Source organism: Rhinopithecus roxellana, chromosome 9, assembly GCF_007565055.1.
Source record: "Rhinopithecus roxellana isolate Shanxi Qingling chromosome 9, ASM756505v1, whole genome shotgun sequence".
Taxonomy (NCBI): Eukaryota; Metazoa; Chordata; class Mammalia; order Primates; family Cercopithecidae; genus Rhinopithecus; species Rhinopithecus roxellana.
Genome location: NC_044557.1, coordinates 23,345,211 through 23,361,826, shown reverse-complemented (window position 1 = coordinate 23,361,826; position 16,616 = coordinate 23,345,211). Strand labels below are relative to the sequence as shown.

The following is a 16,616-nucleotide window of genomic DNA, read 5'->3' as shown; positions in this document are numbered from 1 at the left end:
TGTTTTATTTTTCTTTATCTTGGTTTATGAGTGTTTTTAAAGTTTTACATTCCTTGAAGATCACGGCTGTAGCCCCAATTCTATGCTTCTGGCTACTTTTATTTATCATACTTAACTAATATCATGAATGTAATTGGAATACTCCTTTGATTTTACTGGTGACATATACCCACTAGTGTACTGAGATGGAAAAAAACAAGTCTTTAGAACTCAGATAAATATACAGTTTATATTTATAATTTATGTAAGTATGATCTTGTTATTAAATTCCTCTATCATATTTATGGAATTAGCAATTTCTCTTTGAGTCTAGATGTTTCTAGTTATGTGTATTTCCAACATATGTTTTTAGCCACATACACTTTTTTGAATATCATATTTGGTGTTTAATTTTTGCTAGGATTATAGGCTGGACTCCAGATCCAAACTCAACATGTAGTAGACCCACTAAAAACATACATTAAGCCCCTAGCACTGTTTTAATCTCCGTGGCCTGGCTGAGCTTCTGCCATCTGTCCTCCTAGGCACTGTGAGGTCTGGACATCTCATTTGGCATAACTCAGCTGTGGCCATTGGTGGATCTCATCCTTAGTACTACTCCCTCCTGGCAGGGGTGGCCCAGGCGCACATAAGCCATTGCTGGGCTCCTTGGAGGACTTAGAGAATCCTGAGATTGCCCATGAGGATGGGCATGCCTTACAGTCTAGCACCCCACCTTTACTGATGCCTGTAGAGATTTAGAAGGTCACAGGGGTCTTGGATGTGTTTCTTATACCTCCATTGTCTGCAGTGTGACTCCCATACTCCTAAGCCAAGGTAGAGAATTTTGAGGAAGCTTGTATGGAGGTTTATGGTGACCCCCATGGTTCTGTGAGACTGGTAGAAGGCACAGACCCCTTAGACTTCTCCCCCAGGAGAATATGTGAGACTAGTGGAGGAAAGGAGAGTAATGAAGTATGCATTTAGTGTCCCAGGCTATCAGAGCACAGCTCTAAGGAGAAATACAGGGCATGTTATGGCAACTGGCACAGCTCTGTGAGACTGGGAGATATTGCACAACCTTAAAAAATCAAGGAGAGTGACCCTACTGAAGGAACAAAATAAATCTACATTAATTGACCATAAAGAAATACAGGTTTTTGGCTGGGTGCAGTGGCTCACATTTGTAATCAAAGCACTTTGGGAGGATGAGGTAGGCAGATCACTTGAGGCTAGGAGTTCAAAATCAGCTTTGCCAACATGGTGAAACTCCAGCTCCACTAAAAATACAAGAAAAAAAAATTAGCTGGGCATGGTGACGGGCACCTATAATGCCAGCTGCTCAGGAGGCTGAAGCAGGAGAATTGCTTGAACCCAGGAGATGGAGGTTGCAGTGAGCTGGTATTGTGCTATTGCACTACAGCCTGGACAACAAGAGTGAAACTCTGCTAAAAAAAAAAAAAAAAAAAAGAAAAAAAGAAAAAGAAATGGAGGTTTCTGAATTTCCTGATAAGAATTAAAGATAAATTGCCTTAAAGGAGCTCAATGAGCTGTGAGACAACACTGATAGACAAGTAAAATCTGGAAAAGAATACATGAACAACATGAGAATATCAACAAAGAGAAACCATAATAAAAGAAATGTAGATTCTGGGGCTGAAGAACACAGTAACTGAACTAGATCAATACAGGGTTTCAAGAGCTGACTTGATCACGCAGAAGGAATATCCAGTGAACTCAAAGACTGGTTATTTGAAATTATTCAATCAGAAGAGCAAAAAGAAAAAGAATCTTTTAAAAAGTGAAGAACCTCTGTCTGACTTTGCTAAAAATTTGAGGTTCCTAAGAACTCCTTTCCCGCCCCCCCGCAAGGCAGAGTCTTGCTCTATCACCCAGACTGGAGTGCAGTGTTGTGATCTCGGCTCACTGCACCCTCCACCTCCCAGTTTCAAGCGATTCTCATACCTCAGCTTCCCAAATAGCTGGGATTACAGGTGACTGCCACCACGCCCAGCTAACTTTCATATTTTTAGTAGAGAGGGGGTTTCACTCTGTTGGCCAGGCTGGTTTTGAACTTCTGACGTCAGGTGATCCTCCCGCCTTGGCCTCCCAAAGTGCTGGGATTACAGGCATGAGCCACCATGCCCGGCAAGTACTCCTTTTTATGTTAGATTTGCTAGGGTTTAGCAGCTCACAGAACCGAGGAAAACAGTTTACTTAGCTGATTTATTACAAAGGACATTTTAAATATTACAAATGAACAGCCAGCTAAAGAGTTACATACAGCAAGTTTTGGAAGGGTCTTAGTTTTAGGAGGTCTGTCTCCAAGCAGTTGGGATGTACCATTCTTTCAGCATGTGGATGGCTCTTCACTCATCCAGAAGCTCTTTGAATCCCATCATTCAGGGATTTTTACAAAGTGTTCATCTAGTAGGCATAATTGTTATCAACTCGATCTCCAGCCTCTGCCCTTTACCAGAGGATAGGGGGTGGGACTGTATGTTCCAAGCTTATAATCATGTCTTGGTCTTTCAGGTAATCACCCCCTATCCTAGAGCCCAATAATAATTGTTTTGTTAGAACAAAAGACACTCCTATCACCCATGAAGTTCCAATGCATTACGAGCTCTGTATTGAGAACCAGGGTCAAGGACCAAAAAGAACAAAAGCTTCTCCTAGCAACTTTATTACTTAGGAAATCACAGGGGTTTGGGGGCTGTGTGCTAGGAACTGGGGATGAAAACCAAACTATTTCTTATAAATAACAATGTCACATACATGTTCATATATTCATGTTGTTAGTGTTCTTTCATTTCAACTTGAGGAACTCCCTTTAGCATTTCTTGTAAGGTATGTCACTTGTAAAGTGTGTCTTGTAAGGTATCCACCATCATAAAATGAAATTTGAAGCTGCTTGGTAGATAAATTCATGCTGAATTTATCTAAAGGTCAGACTTGAGGAAGTGGTATTTCTAGAAGCCTCACGTGGAAGAGACAGAATCATTCAATAGAAGTGTATACAGAGAACCAGCGGAAGGGAGAAGGAATGGAGGGAGGCTCATGAGGGCTGAGATGCGTGGAGAAAGCCTGCAAGCACACAAACCAAGAATAATTAAATCTGAGAAATTCCAGGATTGATCTGTAGGTGGAGACCACATCTACATGATTCAGGGATTCTTAGAATTTGGAATCATAGAGGGAATTGAACATTTCAGAATTCCATGGACTAGGTAGCATATGGAACTCCATGATTTTCACATTTCTAGGTCTAAAATCAAAATATTTATATCTTTATTAGCAACAATAGTCATTCTCTTCTTCTGACCCTGGAAGAGGAGAACCACCAACCCAACCCATCCCCCACCCACTGCATGTCCTTGTTGGTTGGGCTGGGGCTAATGGCTTTGGGACAGATGTTAGAAGCAAAACTAGAGTGTCATGGTTTTTTTGTTTTATTTTTTGTTTTTCTCAGAATTGTCTTCTTACTGCTTGGATGGTGTGAGTGAAAACCCAGAGGAGTACATTTGGTGGCTGAGCTAGTACAATGCCATCACTGGTGAGTGGGAAATTCTTCTTTCTACTGAAATTTGTACCCCTGCCACCAGCCTAAGGGCAGATTCATCCTATTAACATGGATGTTCTAAGTGCATTCAAGGATCCAAGCTCCAATTAAGATTTCCCAGGGCTTGGAATGGTTACATTGGCTCAAAGAGTCATCAAGAAGTAATCTCCTTTCAACAGTACAGTCATTCCAGCCTCTACTAAGGCTATGTATTCTTAGAAAAGACGTGAGAGGATTTTGTTTCTCTCATCCAGTCTCGGGGAAATCATTCATTCATTACCAGCCTCTCATGGCCTTGTTGGGGAAATAAATTCACTCATTACCCATGTTATTGGCAGGAGTGGGCTTGGGAGTATATGCGGGTAGGCGGTGAAGATAAGTGAGAGCAGAAGATTATAGCCCTTACAAAGGCAGATGTTTTCCCAGGCAAGCTCAGTTAGTCTGGTGTTTCAGGTGTTAGGGGAGGGCTGTTTAACGTGAAGGGAAAGCAGATAGGTTTAGGACAGAGGAGACAATGAGGAATTATTCATTTATTTTTCCTTTCTAAAAATCTTAATGTCTTGAGAGAATGTATGCTTTTGAAAACTTAGAAAACAAAATTAAAATTCTTATTACCCTTGTCCCCAAATGAACCTCTGATCAAATTTGATAACTGGAAGCAACTGGAGTGTTGTTTCTTTAATTTTGGTTGTGCATTAAGTGGTGGAATATAGGAAACAGTAAATTTAAAACTCTGAGGAAATTTTTGAAGTGGAGAGACCAGGACAATCAAAGGATTTTTTTTAACCCCTAAATCTAGAGACAACATGAAGAAACAAAAGAGAATCATACCTAGTACATAATAGTCGGTTTTCACACCACTATAAAGAACTACCTGAGAGTGGGTAATTCATGAAGAAAAGAAGTTTAACTGACTGACAGTTCTGCAGGCTTAACAGGAAGCATGACTGGGAGGCCTCCAGAAACTTACAATCATGGTGGAAGGGGAAGCAAGCACCGTCTTCATAAGGCAGCAGGAGAGAGATACCAAATCAGGAAATGCCACACACTGTTAAATCAGCAGATCTTCTGAGATCTTACTAGCATGAGAACAGCAAGGGGAAGTTCACCCCCATTATTCAATCACCTCCCACCAGGCCCTTCCCCCAACATGTGGGGATTACAATACAAGATGTGATTTGGGTGGGGTCGCAGAGCCAAATGATATCACCTGGTGTTTGGAGGTCCCAGATAAAACTGAGAAAGGAAGTCCTCAGACCATGAGAAATGGCAGGATGAGACCATCTTTCAGTACTGAAGTCTTAGAGCCCCTGGCTTGTGCTGCTGACCCATTCATCCTTATCCATTAACAGTGAATACCTGAGTTGTGTAGAGATAAGAGGCTGCATCTGCTGATAACAAGTTCTGTATGAAAGTTGTTCACTCAACTGAGTGTTCTCAGTCATTTCATAAATAATGTATTTGTAGCTTGTATCTAAAAAATGATAGATAGGAACCACTTTACATATTACCTCATTGGATCTTTTTGAACTCATAACAGGTCTTTATTCTTGAGGACACTGAGGTCCTGTAGTGGAATATCTACTTAAAGTATTGATTAAAATGTGACAAATTGTGGATACTGCCTCCTTTGTAGTGAGTCTATGGATTTTCTTGAAGGTGGTGGAGAGGAGAATTTTAGTTCTAAATTTACAAGTCCAGATTTCATAATTAGTATCTGGAAGTTATACTTAGAAGTCTATTGGGAAATCTTCAGGTTATATCATGTGATATTTCTCTATGTGAAGTTTTATGTCTTGAGTGTATCTGAAAGCCAGATTCCCAGTTCAGATTTAAAGCAATGTGACAGGAACCCCAAACCCTGTTTGAGTTTTCTTTCATACCACCCACACTTCCTTAGGACAGTCACTTTGATCTTGCTCCACTGAACACTGGCAGAGATAGCCCTGTTTGCAGTAGAATGTCCATAATGTTTTCGGATTCCATGACCTTCGAGGATATAGTTGTAGACTTCACTCGGGAAGAGTGGGCCCTGCTGGACACATCCCAGAGAAAGCTGTTTCAAGATGTGATGTTGGAGAACATCAGTCATCTGGTCTCTATTGGTGAGTCTCTTTATATTTATTATGTATGTAGGTATTTATTCATTCATTCTACATGTTTCTAGAACAGCTTTCTCATCTGTCACTTCAACCTCTGCCTTGATCCTTTCATAACTCTCACAATTACCTGACAGCCATTTATTTCCTTTTCACTTATATTGATTTGTCTTCTCTCTAGAATGTCATCTTTCTGACCACAATTTCACATCCTTCTTGCTCTTCAATCTCCCAAACTCAGAAAAGTTACGAAAATTCACTGCTTTTGAATGCATAAATAAATGTATTGATTTCTTCAAAGTAATTGTTCTATCATAGGGACTGTTCTGCACAGAACCTAGATTGTTCTGGTGGAGCCAGTATTTATTGCATTATTTTTTAATATAATGTCAAACACTATGACAACTTGTAATTTCTCACTGTGAGAAAATACAGTGAAAATACTGAGTGAAAATACTGAGGATTCTGCAATCAGTATTTGAAGTGAGGCATGACCATCAGCAATTATTGGTCTTTGATGTCTGGGAACAAGTTCAAGAGTTTTCCTTTTGCTCATAAAGGACTGTCAGTGTTGTCTTCAAGGTACTCTTCCCAGGCTGACCTTCAGTGGCTAACTTATCCTTCCCAGTAGCCTACCCTGTACCTGATAACCTTGTACATTTGTCAGCACAGAACTCAAAATCCATGTATCTTTTTCCCAAAAACAGGCAAACAGCTCTGCAAATCAGTTGTGCTTTCCCATTTGGAGCAAGTAGAGAAACTTTCAACACAAGGAATAAGCTTACTGCAAGGTGAGCTCTAAGAAGCAGTGCTCAATAGGAGGAGGAGAAACATGGCCAGTGAGTGAGTAGGCCAACAGTTGCCAAAAGAAGATTTCTTCTTTCCCTTTTTTTAGACAGAATCTTGTTCTGTCACCCAGACTGGAGTGCAGTGGCACGATCTCGGCTCACTGCAACCTCTGCCTCCCAGATTCAAGTGATTCTCCTGCCTCAGCCTCCTGAGTAGCTAGGACTACAGGTGTACGCCACCATGCCCAGCTAATTTTTTTCTATTTTTAGTAGAGACAGGGTTTCAATGTGTTGGCCAGGCTGGTCTCAAACTCCTGACCTCAAGAAATCCTCCCACCTCAGCCTCCCAGAGTGCTGGGATTACAGGCATGAGCTACCATGCCTAGCTGGAAGGTTTCTTAAATTTGCAGTGTTTCTGAAATGTAGGCAAAATCCTGAGGGAAACATTTCTCGGATATTGACATTATACTTTGTAGGTATCAATTTTTATTCAAGTATATCTCTGTCATTGTCTTTGGCTTTTGTAAAGGGGATATTTGTGTACTTATTTGAGTTAAACTATTACATAGTAGTCCTTTGTAATGGTCCTCTTCATTGAAAATTTTTCTTTCCTTTACTTCCTTAACTTGCCTTCTTTATTTTTTTTATATGCTGAAAATGTCAGTAGTCAATTTCCTATAATACTCTTCTTCTTAAAGTATCATTAATTTAACATGCCTTCCCTGTCTGTGTGTATTTGAAACACACTCAAATGGGCATTGGAGATATTTAACATTTTCATTCCCCTAATGCCTATATAGCGTCTTTTTTTAAAAATTTATTTCAGGTAGAGAAGGTGACATTAAACATCAAGAGATACCATTCATTCAACATACCTATCAGAAGGGCACATCCACCATCAGCACAATGGTAGGTAAGCTTTATGGATGCAAACCCTGTTCTTCCATATAGAAACCTGGACATTGAACAACTTTGGAATTTGGTACAGGTACCTGACTGTACTTAAAGCCCTCCCAGCAGAGTTTTAGTTAGTTTGGATGTAGTGAAGACATTAACTTCAAATCAAAACCATAACATGAGGCCTTATAACAGGACAATTGTATAAATTTTACTATGTGCTGAAACTTTCAAACAGGATAAAGTCTTAATAACTAGTCAGATAGCTCTTCAGTTGGGATGCTACAACAGAAAAACTCTCTACATACAGTTAGATAATACACTATGTTTATATAACTGATACAGGAACAATTGTAACTGGAATCTACTACTGAATGATTACTCTAGAATTAATATGTAGAGAAATGAATGAAGTAATGAATGAATGAGTGTGGATAAACTTTTAATAGTCTTTCATTTCCTTCCAAAAATCAGAGATCTCATACTCAAGAGGATCCTTTTCTATGTAATGATTTAGGAGAAGATTTCACTCAACATACAGCATTGACTCAAAATGTGATTACTTACATGAGAAAGAAACACTTTGTAAGCAAAAAGTTTGGGAAAACCTTCAGTGACTGGTTATCCTTTAATCAACACAAGGAAATTCACACCAGATGTAAATCAGATGAAGGTCATCTATTTGATTATGCCTTTATCCAAAGCTCTGCCCTTAGACCACACAATGTGACTCATACTAGGGTGATAACATTGGAATGTCATGTGTGTGGGAAAACCTTCAGCAAAAATTCTAATCTTAGGCGACATGAGATGATTCACACTGGAGAGAAACCACACGGATGTCATCTATGTGGGAAAGCCTTTACTCATTGCTCTGATCTTCGAAAACATGAGAGAACTCACACTGGAGAGAAGCCATATGGATGTCATCTATGTGGGAAAGCCTTCAGTAAAAGTTCTAACCTTAGACGACATGAGATGATTCACACTAGAGAGAAAGCACAGGTATGCCATCTATGTGGGAAAGCCTTCACTCATTGCTCTGACCTTAGAAAACATGAGAGAACTCACTTAGGAGATAAACCATATGGATGCCATCTATGTGGGAAGGCTTTCAGTAAATGTTCTTACCTTAGACAACATGAAAGAACTCACAATGGAGAGAAACCATATGAATGTCATCTATGTGGAAAAGCCTTCTCTCATTGTTCTCACCTTAGACAACATGAGCGAAGTCACAATGGAGAGAAACCACATGGATGTCATCTATGTGGGAAAGCCTTCACTGAATCTTCTGTGCTTAAACGACATGAGAGAATTCACACTGGAGAGAAACCATATGAGTGTCATGTATGTGGGAAAGCCTTCACTGAATCTTCTGACCTTAGACGACATGAGAGAACTCACACTGGAGAAAAACCATATGAATGCCACCTATGCGGAAAGGCCTTCAATCACTCTTCTGTCCTTAGACGACATGAGAGAACTCACACAGGAGAGAAACCATATGAATGCAATATATGTGGTAAAGCCTTCAATAGAAGTTATAACTTTAGACTTCATAAAAGAGTTCACACTGGAGAGAAACCATATGTTTGTCCTCTATGTGGAAAAGCCTTTAGTAAATTTTTTAACCTTAGACAACATGAGAGAACTCACACTAAAAAAGTAATGAATATGTAAGAGTCGTCAACCATAGTGTTAACACTAAATACACCCAAGGACTGACATACTACAGGAACATTTTGTCTGTAATCAGTGTGGAAAAGCCTTTATTTGTAATTACCACTTTGCTCAACCTAAATGAATCCAAAGTAGGGAGAATCCATATGTATTTAAGCTGTATGGCACAAACTATGAGAGAATGAAACTATAGATCAAAGGAATGTGGAGGAGTCTTCATCCAAAGCTCTAACTGTTAAACAAACAGGAGAAATCACATCACAAAAATTCTGTACCTGTCATCAATGTGAAAATGCCATCCTTTAAACAAATGAGTAAAATTGACAGGCGAGCAACCATACGTCTGTAATTGCTGTGCACTGTCATTCAGCTAAGCACCAGTTTTGGTGTCTGCAAGAAAATTCATTATCAGGTAACTGATAAAAACAGGAAATTTGTGAAAATATTTTTATTAGGTGGATGAGGCCTTTTGCACAATTCCAGAAATTCATAGTAGAGAAATTATTCAGTGAGAAATCCTTTTCTTAATACAGCAGCACTTCTATAATAGATCAGAATTCACATGGTGTAGAACGCTCAGTGACATGAATGGAGGGCAGTCCTCAGTAAATTACTCATTCCTTAGTCAATACCAGCATTTTTCCACTAAGAAAACAATCTTGACATGATAGTAGAAGAACCTTCAAGCAGCTTTCATGTCAAAAAAGACAGGAAAGAAAACTCTAAAAAGCCATTGAGATGTATAGCTGGGGGACAAGACATAAAGCCATCAAGCACATGCTTGAGAAAAAAAAAGTATAGTTTTGAGCAAAGACTTTCTACTTAAAATACGTGGGATGAAATGTACAACTCTGAAATAACCTGGGAATATTGAATGCAGAATTGTGTAAGAAGTAATAAGATTAAATTAGTACTGTCAAAAATGCAAGCATTAAATGTTGTTGCTGAATAATCTAATAGGTTGATTAAACTCTTATGTTTTTTGTTTGTTTGTTTTTTGACACAGTCTCGTTCTGTTGCCCAGGCTGGAGTGCAGTGGCGTGATCTTGGCTCACTGCAAGCTCCTCCTCCTGGGTTCACGCCATTCTTCTGCCTCAGCCTCCAGAGTAGCTGAGACTACAGGCACCCACCACCACACCTGGCTAATTTTTTGTATTTTTAGTAGAGATGGGGTTTCACTGTATTAGCCAGGATGGTCTCAATCTCCTGACCTTGTGATCTGCCCGCCTTGGCCTCCCAAAGTGCTGGGATTACAGGCATGAGCCACCGTGCCCAGCCCAAACTCTATGTTTTTAATTCAGTTTTAAACACATAGATTTGGGTCAGTTAGAAAATGGGGACGGGCATGGTGGGTCACACCTGTAATCCCAGCACTTTGGGAGGCTGATATGGGTGGATCACTTGAGGTCAGGAGTTCGACACCAGCCTGGCCAACATGGTGAAACCCCATGTCTACTAAAAATACAAAATTAGTTGGGCATGATGGTGTATGCCTGTAGTCTTAGCTATTCAGGAGGCTGAGGCAGGAGAATCACTTGAACCCAGGAGGCAGAGGTTGCAGTGAGCCAAGATCATGCTACTGCACTCCAGCCTGGGCAAAAAAGTGAGACTCTGGCTCAAAACAAAAGGACAGTGACATTCAATGGAACTAATATATGTAGAACATAAAATTACATGTCCTAACTATATTAGTGGTATATATGTACATGGTAATGATTAAATCAAACATGGATTATGAAAGACTCACTTTAAAAGTACAGTCTTATGGTGCATACATTTGCCTTTTTGTTTTTAAACCACTTTATCAAAGTGAATTGACAAAAGCTGTTATTTAATGTATACAACTTAATAAGTTTAGAGATAAGGATAAGCCCATGAAGCCGTCACCACCATCTTTGCCACATTCATCCTCTCCAAAGGTTGCTTCCCTCATTTGTCATTGTTTTCTTTATGATAAAACCACTTACATAACATCAACCTGTAGCAAATTTTTAAGTATATAATATAGTATTGATAACTGTAGGCAATATATTACAAAATTTAACACTGCAAAAACTAATTACAAATGAATCTATTTAAATAAAAATTGGCAGTGCTGGATAATTGCGGTTAAATTTGCATGAATATCTCCCAGAATCAGGTACAAGTGTTGTAACATAGAGATTTTTGTTGCCATGGGCTTTTTTTTCTTTAAGAACCTTTCTGTTCTGTGTGTAAATGTTTAATATTCTCACTTCTCCTAACAAGGACTCTTTTACTTTTGGAATCTTAGCTTATGTCTTCCTCTCTGGCCTTTAAAGCTTACAATTTAAATGAGTCCGGTTTTTTTTTTTTCTATATTTGTTTCATCTTTATTCACTGCATCCTACCCAGAAGCAGAAGCCCCACTATTTTGCACAAAACAAAAATTTCAGCTTATTTTTCCTCAGCCTAGATAGGCTATCTTTCTTCTGGGGCTTTATGTTCCCTTGATGCTAATTTTCAAGTGCTTGAGAAAAACCAGCGTGATACATCATTGACTCTCCCCTTTCTCATGAATTCGACCTCAGAAAATCCTGTCTGAACAGGCTACCCTCATGTCTTAAAGCAGCTGTTTCATGTATTTCATTTCAGTTTTGTTACTGTTAATGGTGGGTTGGTCCAATGAAAGCCACAAAGTCATGATGGGAACAAAAATGTTTGACTCAAATATTTTAAGCCAAGTAATGGTTCAACTATTTTTATGGGTGAAATATTTAAATCAGAATTTTCACAATAATGACTATTTCTATAGGAAAATGTTCTCCACAGTTCACAGCTTAAAATCACATTAAATCCATTGGTGTCACCTACCTCATTTACCACATGCCACCATAAGGCCCTGCTCTTTTGGGCTGTGACAGAAGTCAGTATATTTTCTCCCTGTGCCACATGTGTCCCTGCTCCCAGTCCTGGGTTTCTGTGTTGATGCCAAGGTATCAGATACCCATAGTAAGAGCACACACATGCACAGCCAGATTTCCTTTGATATCAGATTAGTGATTCATGCAGAACTTTTTAGGTCAGGGGTAGTAAGTTTTGAGTCATCAGGTCATTGCCATGGAAAGGGAGGTAACCCCCAGGTGTTGCCATGGCCGTGGTAAATAGATATGGCACACTGGTGGGTATGTCTGGAAAGTTGCTTTTGCTCTGGCTTTGTTTTAGCTAATCCTCGATCTGGTCCAGTGTCTGAGCCCTGCCTCTGGAGTGAAGTTCCACCTCCTACCTCATCCTTTCCTCAGAGATTAGGTATTCCTCCTTAATCTTAAGGGTGCTGTAGAAGGGCAGAGGTCTGTATTCTGTAACTTTCCTGCTGAGCTTATGGGCATAGGCCCTGCCTAGCACTGGAGGAGTAAAAATCCCTGGGTAACTCAACTAAGGGACCCAGAGGCAGGACACTTTTTCATTATCTGGGTCAGTAGACAGGGTGGGTTGGAATTCTTCTGCCAGCATTGTCTTTACCTGGAAGTTTTGTAATCCAGAAGACGCAAACTTTACCAAGAGGTTAAACAAGGAAGTGACAATAGTAATGCGATAGCTATCAAAGGTCCTAGGAGACGTAAAAACCAGGTGAGACTCGGAAGGTGCTTTTGATAGTTGACCAGATATAGTTGGGAGTCAGTGCCCTGATTATGTAACCAGGTAACTTGCTCATAGATCTTTTAAATGTTAATCTCAACTTGTCCAGATTTGTTAATATATGTGCAGCAGGTTTTACTAATAACTTCACAGACTCCTTGTTCAGCTAGTAAATAATTCAATGCTAGTCTCTTATAGAGAATTACATTTGCCAGAATCTAAGGACTTGAATTCCCTTTCATGCCTGACCTGTGATGGTGGCTAGGGTTTCTAAGGGTTTGAGTCAAGTTCCTTAGGGATTATGAGCTTCAATCCTTAAGTGGATTATGAGCTTCAAATGGGCAGTTGGATTTTGAACCTAAATGCCACAGAGAGCAGTGGTTGGTAGAGAGGTGGGCTAAACAAATGGAAGGGAGGGACTGTGGAAGGGAGAAACGGAAGAGGTAAACAGTGCTGCCCAAGGGGAGACCTCAGAGGCCCTGACCTGCTGGAGAACCTATCCAGTAGCAGAGACACTGAAAAAACTACTCACGTGGCCAATTTTCTACCATTGTAGGTGGTTCTCCATTATGCCAGGGGCCTGAGAACTCCCAATTCCTTTGACCAAGAGTGGCTTGAGCAAGCTAGTTGGAAGACAGCACACAGGAAGAGGTTAGCAACTTGCTATTAAAATGCTTCTAACTTATAGGGCAGAAAAGGGCAAGACCAATACTCCCCTAAGGAGAGGGCTATAACTCATATATCCCTCAGAATCCTAGAGGGAATGTCAACACAAATACCCCAGAGCATCCGGAGGGCGGCCAAAATACCAATGCTGAAAACTCAGAAGGGCCACGTTTCAACCAAAAAGGTGAATGCTGGACCAAATGCTGAAAACCCCAGGGCACCCAGAGAGTGGCCAACAGTCAATCCAAGACCAAATTGGGGTCACCGAACAACCTGACTCTAGCACCCCAGAGTGAAAACAGTGGGGACCTCTCACAACCAAGTGCCCTGCCTTAATTGCCCCCAAACAATTAACAGAAAGTTAAAACCAAACATAAGACTGCACACATTTTAGGACTGAAAATAAAATAACTAATGGAACAATACAATGGAGTCTGAAGAGAAAGCACTCAGGGAAGGGGTGACAAGGACGTGGTCTAGCCAAAGGCTTTTATTTCCTAGTTCTCCTGATACTATGGGGTGGGGGCAGAAGGGACACTCACCTGTCCAGCAGGACAGATGTGGTGCTGACTGATTTTCCCCATGGGACCCAGGTGAAGCTCTCCCCAGGATACCTCAGCTGGGGTGGACTTAACTGCCACAGTGGGCGGGGCCTTCACAGGGGGTCCAGTAACCCACTGGTCTGCCAGTCAGAGAGGTGGGTGTCACATAAGGTGGTGACACTATGGCTGCCCTGCCAGTGGGCTCAGCTGCTGCAGTGGGAGGGGCCTGCACTGTGTCAGTGACCCACCAGGCTGCTGGTGGGAGTGGTAGGCCCCACATGAGGCAGTGTCACTATGGCTGCTTGCCCATCTGAATGGCTCCACTGCCTGCCAGGGAAAATGATGGTTCTGAAAAGAGCCTTTGGTTCGTGTTACAGCTCAGATGTTACAGCTAGGCTTTGACGCCTTTCCACTCCTCATCCCACCAACTGCCATCCCGCTGATCACTGTCCTGCTGACCAGCATCCCGCTGATCACTGACTGCCTAGCCTATTGTCAACTGCTGCATCGCAGACTGCTGCTGGCCAATCACCGATTCACAGACTGCTGCTGGCTGCTGATGGCAGATTGCCACTCCTCAATTACCAATTGCCATCTCCCATGACACTGTCTTTTCTTCATGCCATGTTGGGTGCCAAGCTGATGCAAGGTGAGCCCCACAGTGGGGCTTAGCCCAGAGGGTGCTTGGCTCTGCCCAGGAAATAATTCAAGGGCAAACTAGAGGTCAAAGAAAACAACTTTATTGAAGAGCAATGTTACAGCTCCAGCAGGGTTACAGCTCTGTGACTGCTCCTGCAGAGCAGGGCTACTCCATAGGCAGACAGTAGCAGCTCGGGGCAGTTTTGCAGTCAACTTTATATCTACTTTTAATTACATGCAGATTAAGGGGCTGTTTATGCAGAAAACTCTAGGGAAAGGATAGTGACTTTCGGGTCATTAGGGCATTCCCATGGAAAGGTGTGGTAACCCCTGGGTGTTGCCTTGGTAATGGTAAATTGACATGGCACATTGGTGGGCATGTCTGATTGGAAAGCTGCTTCTGCTCCAGTCCCTTTTTAGCTGCTCCTCAACCTGGTCCAGTGTCCCAGCCCCACCTCCTACCTCGATAAGAGGATACAGTAAAGAAACCAGCCTAAATCAACTACAAGAAAGATGGTTAGAACAGCAACCTTCACTGCTCATTATATGCGAATTATAATGCATTAGCATGCTAGAAAACACCCCCAGCAGTGTCATCAGTTTACAAGTGCCATGGCAATGTCTGGAATTTATTCTAAATGGTCTGTGGGGGAGACACCTGATTCCAGGCATTCCCTGCCCCTTTCCTAGAAGACTCATGAATAATCCACCCCTTATTTAGCATATAATCAAGAAATAGCTATAAAATACCCATCTAGCAGCCTGTAAGGTAGCCCTGCTTTGCCTATGGAGCAGCCGCAGTTGTATTCCTTTACTTTTTAATAAATTTGCTTTCACTCTACTGTGGTGGCTCATTCTTAAATTCTTTCCTGCTTAAAGCCAAGAACCCACCTGATCTCCTGTGCTGAGCCTAAATTTTGGGGATAGAGATGGCCCTGCATATCACTAATCATGAACAGAAATAAATGTAGTTAAATCCTTGCCTTTTGTGATATCCATGAATAAACATGGTATGCAAGTGCTAAGTATAAAATTGGAAAACATGAAAACATTCTTTAGAAAATTTAGAATAAAATTTAATTATATCAAAAATCTGAGAGAAAACAAAAAAATAAAAATAAATATAATCAGGCAATTCACAGGTTGGTAACAATATATGGCCCAAAACACTGGCCAAAACAAAGGGGCTACAGGACCCATGCAAGTCCAAAATCCAGCGAGACAATCAAATCCTAAGCTCCAAAATGATCTCCTTTGACTCCATGTCTCATATCCAGGTCATGCTGATGAAAGAGATGGGCTCCCATGGTCTTGGGCAGCTCTGCCACTGTGGCTTTTCAGGATATAGCTGCCCTCCCAGCTGCTTTCATGGACTGGCATTGAGTGTCTGCAGCTTTTCCAGATGCACAGTGCAAACTGTTGGTGGATCTACCATTCTGGGGTCTGGAGGATGGTGGGCATCTTCTCACAGCTCCACTAGGTGGTGCTCCAGTAGGGACTCTGTGTGGGAGCTCCAACCCTACATTTCCCTGCCACACTGCCCTAGCAGAGGTTTTCCATGAGGGCCTCACCCCTGCAGCAAACTTCTGCCTGGGCACCCAGGCATTTCCATGCATTGTTTGAAATCTAGGTAGAGGTTCCCAAACCCCAATTCCTGACTTCCATGTACTCGTGGGCTCAACACTATGTGGAAGTTGCCAAGACTTGGGGCTTGCACTCTTTGAAGCCACAGCCCGAACTCTACATTGACCCCCTTCAGCCATGGCTGGAGTGGCTGGGATGCAGGGCACAAAGTCCCTAGGCTGCACATAGCACAGGGACCCCGTGCCTCGCCCGTGAAACCACTTTTGCTCCTAGGCCTCCAGGCCTGTGATAGGCAGGGATGCTGTGAAAATCTTTGACAAGGCCTGGAGATATTTTCCCCATTGTCTTGGGGATTAACATTTGGCTCCTCATTACTTACACAAATTTCTGCAGCTGGCTTGAATTTCTCCTCCGAAAATGGGATTTTCTTTTCTATCACATTGTTAGGCTGCAAATATTCTGAACTTTTATGCTCTGCTTCCCTTATAAAACTCAATGCCTTTAACACCACCCAAGTCACATCTTGAACATTTTACTGCTTAGAAATTTCTTCTGCCAGATACCCTAAATCATCTCTCTC

At 41.4% G+C, this 16,616-nt stretch overlaps 1 protein-coding gene across 3 annotated transcripts; it reads left to right on the top strand.

The window, feature by feature from the left end:
• Positions 1-2,097: 2,097 nt before the first annotated feature.
• On the top strand, positions 2,098-10,036 carry ZNF596 (zinc finger protein 596). Of its 3 annotated transcripts, XM_030938124.1 has the most exons (5): positions 2,098-3,535; positions 5,442-5,646; positions 6,348-6,431; positions 7,255-7,337; positions 7,800-10,036. In XM_030938124.1, exons 1-5 carry the CDS (start codon positions 3,524-3,526, stop codon positions 9,006-9,008), a joined length of 1,593 nt encoding a protein of 530 aa, XP_030793984.1. In that variant the 5' UTR covers positions 2,098-3,523; the 3' UTR covers positions 9,009-10,036. The 3 variants fall into 3 exon arrangements, with proteins under 3 accessions (XP_030793984.1, XP_030793985.1, XP_010361482.1); XM_030938125.1 differs by lacking the exons at positions 2,098-3,535; positions 5,442-5,646; positions 7,255-7,337 and having other exon boundaries at positions 6,398-6,431; positions 7,800-10,035; XM_010363180.2 differs by lacking the exons at positions 2,098-3,535; positions 5,442-5,646; positions 6,348-6,431 and having other exon boundaries at positions 7,268-7,341; positions 7,800-10,035.
• Positions 10,037-16,616: the final 6,580 nt, after the last annotated feature.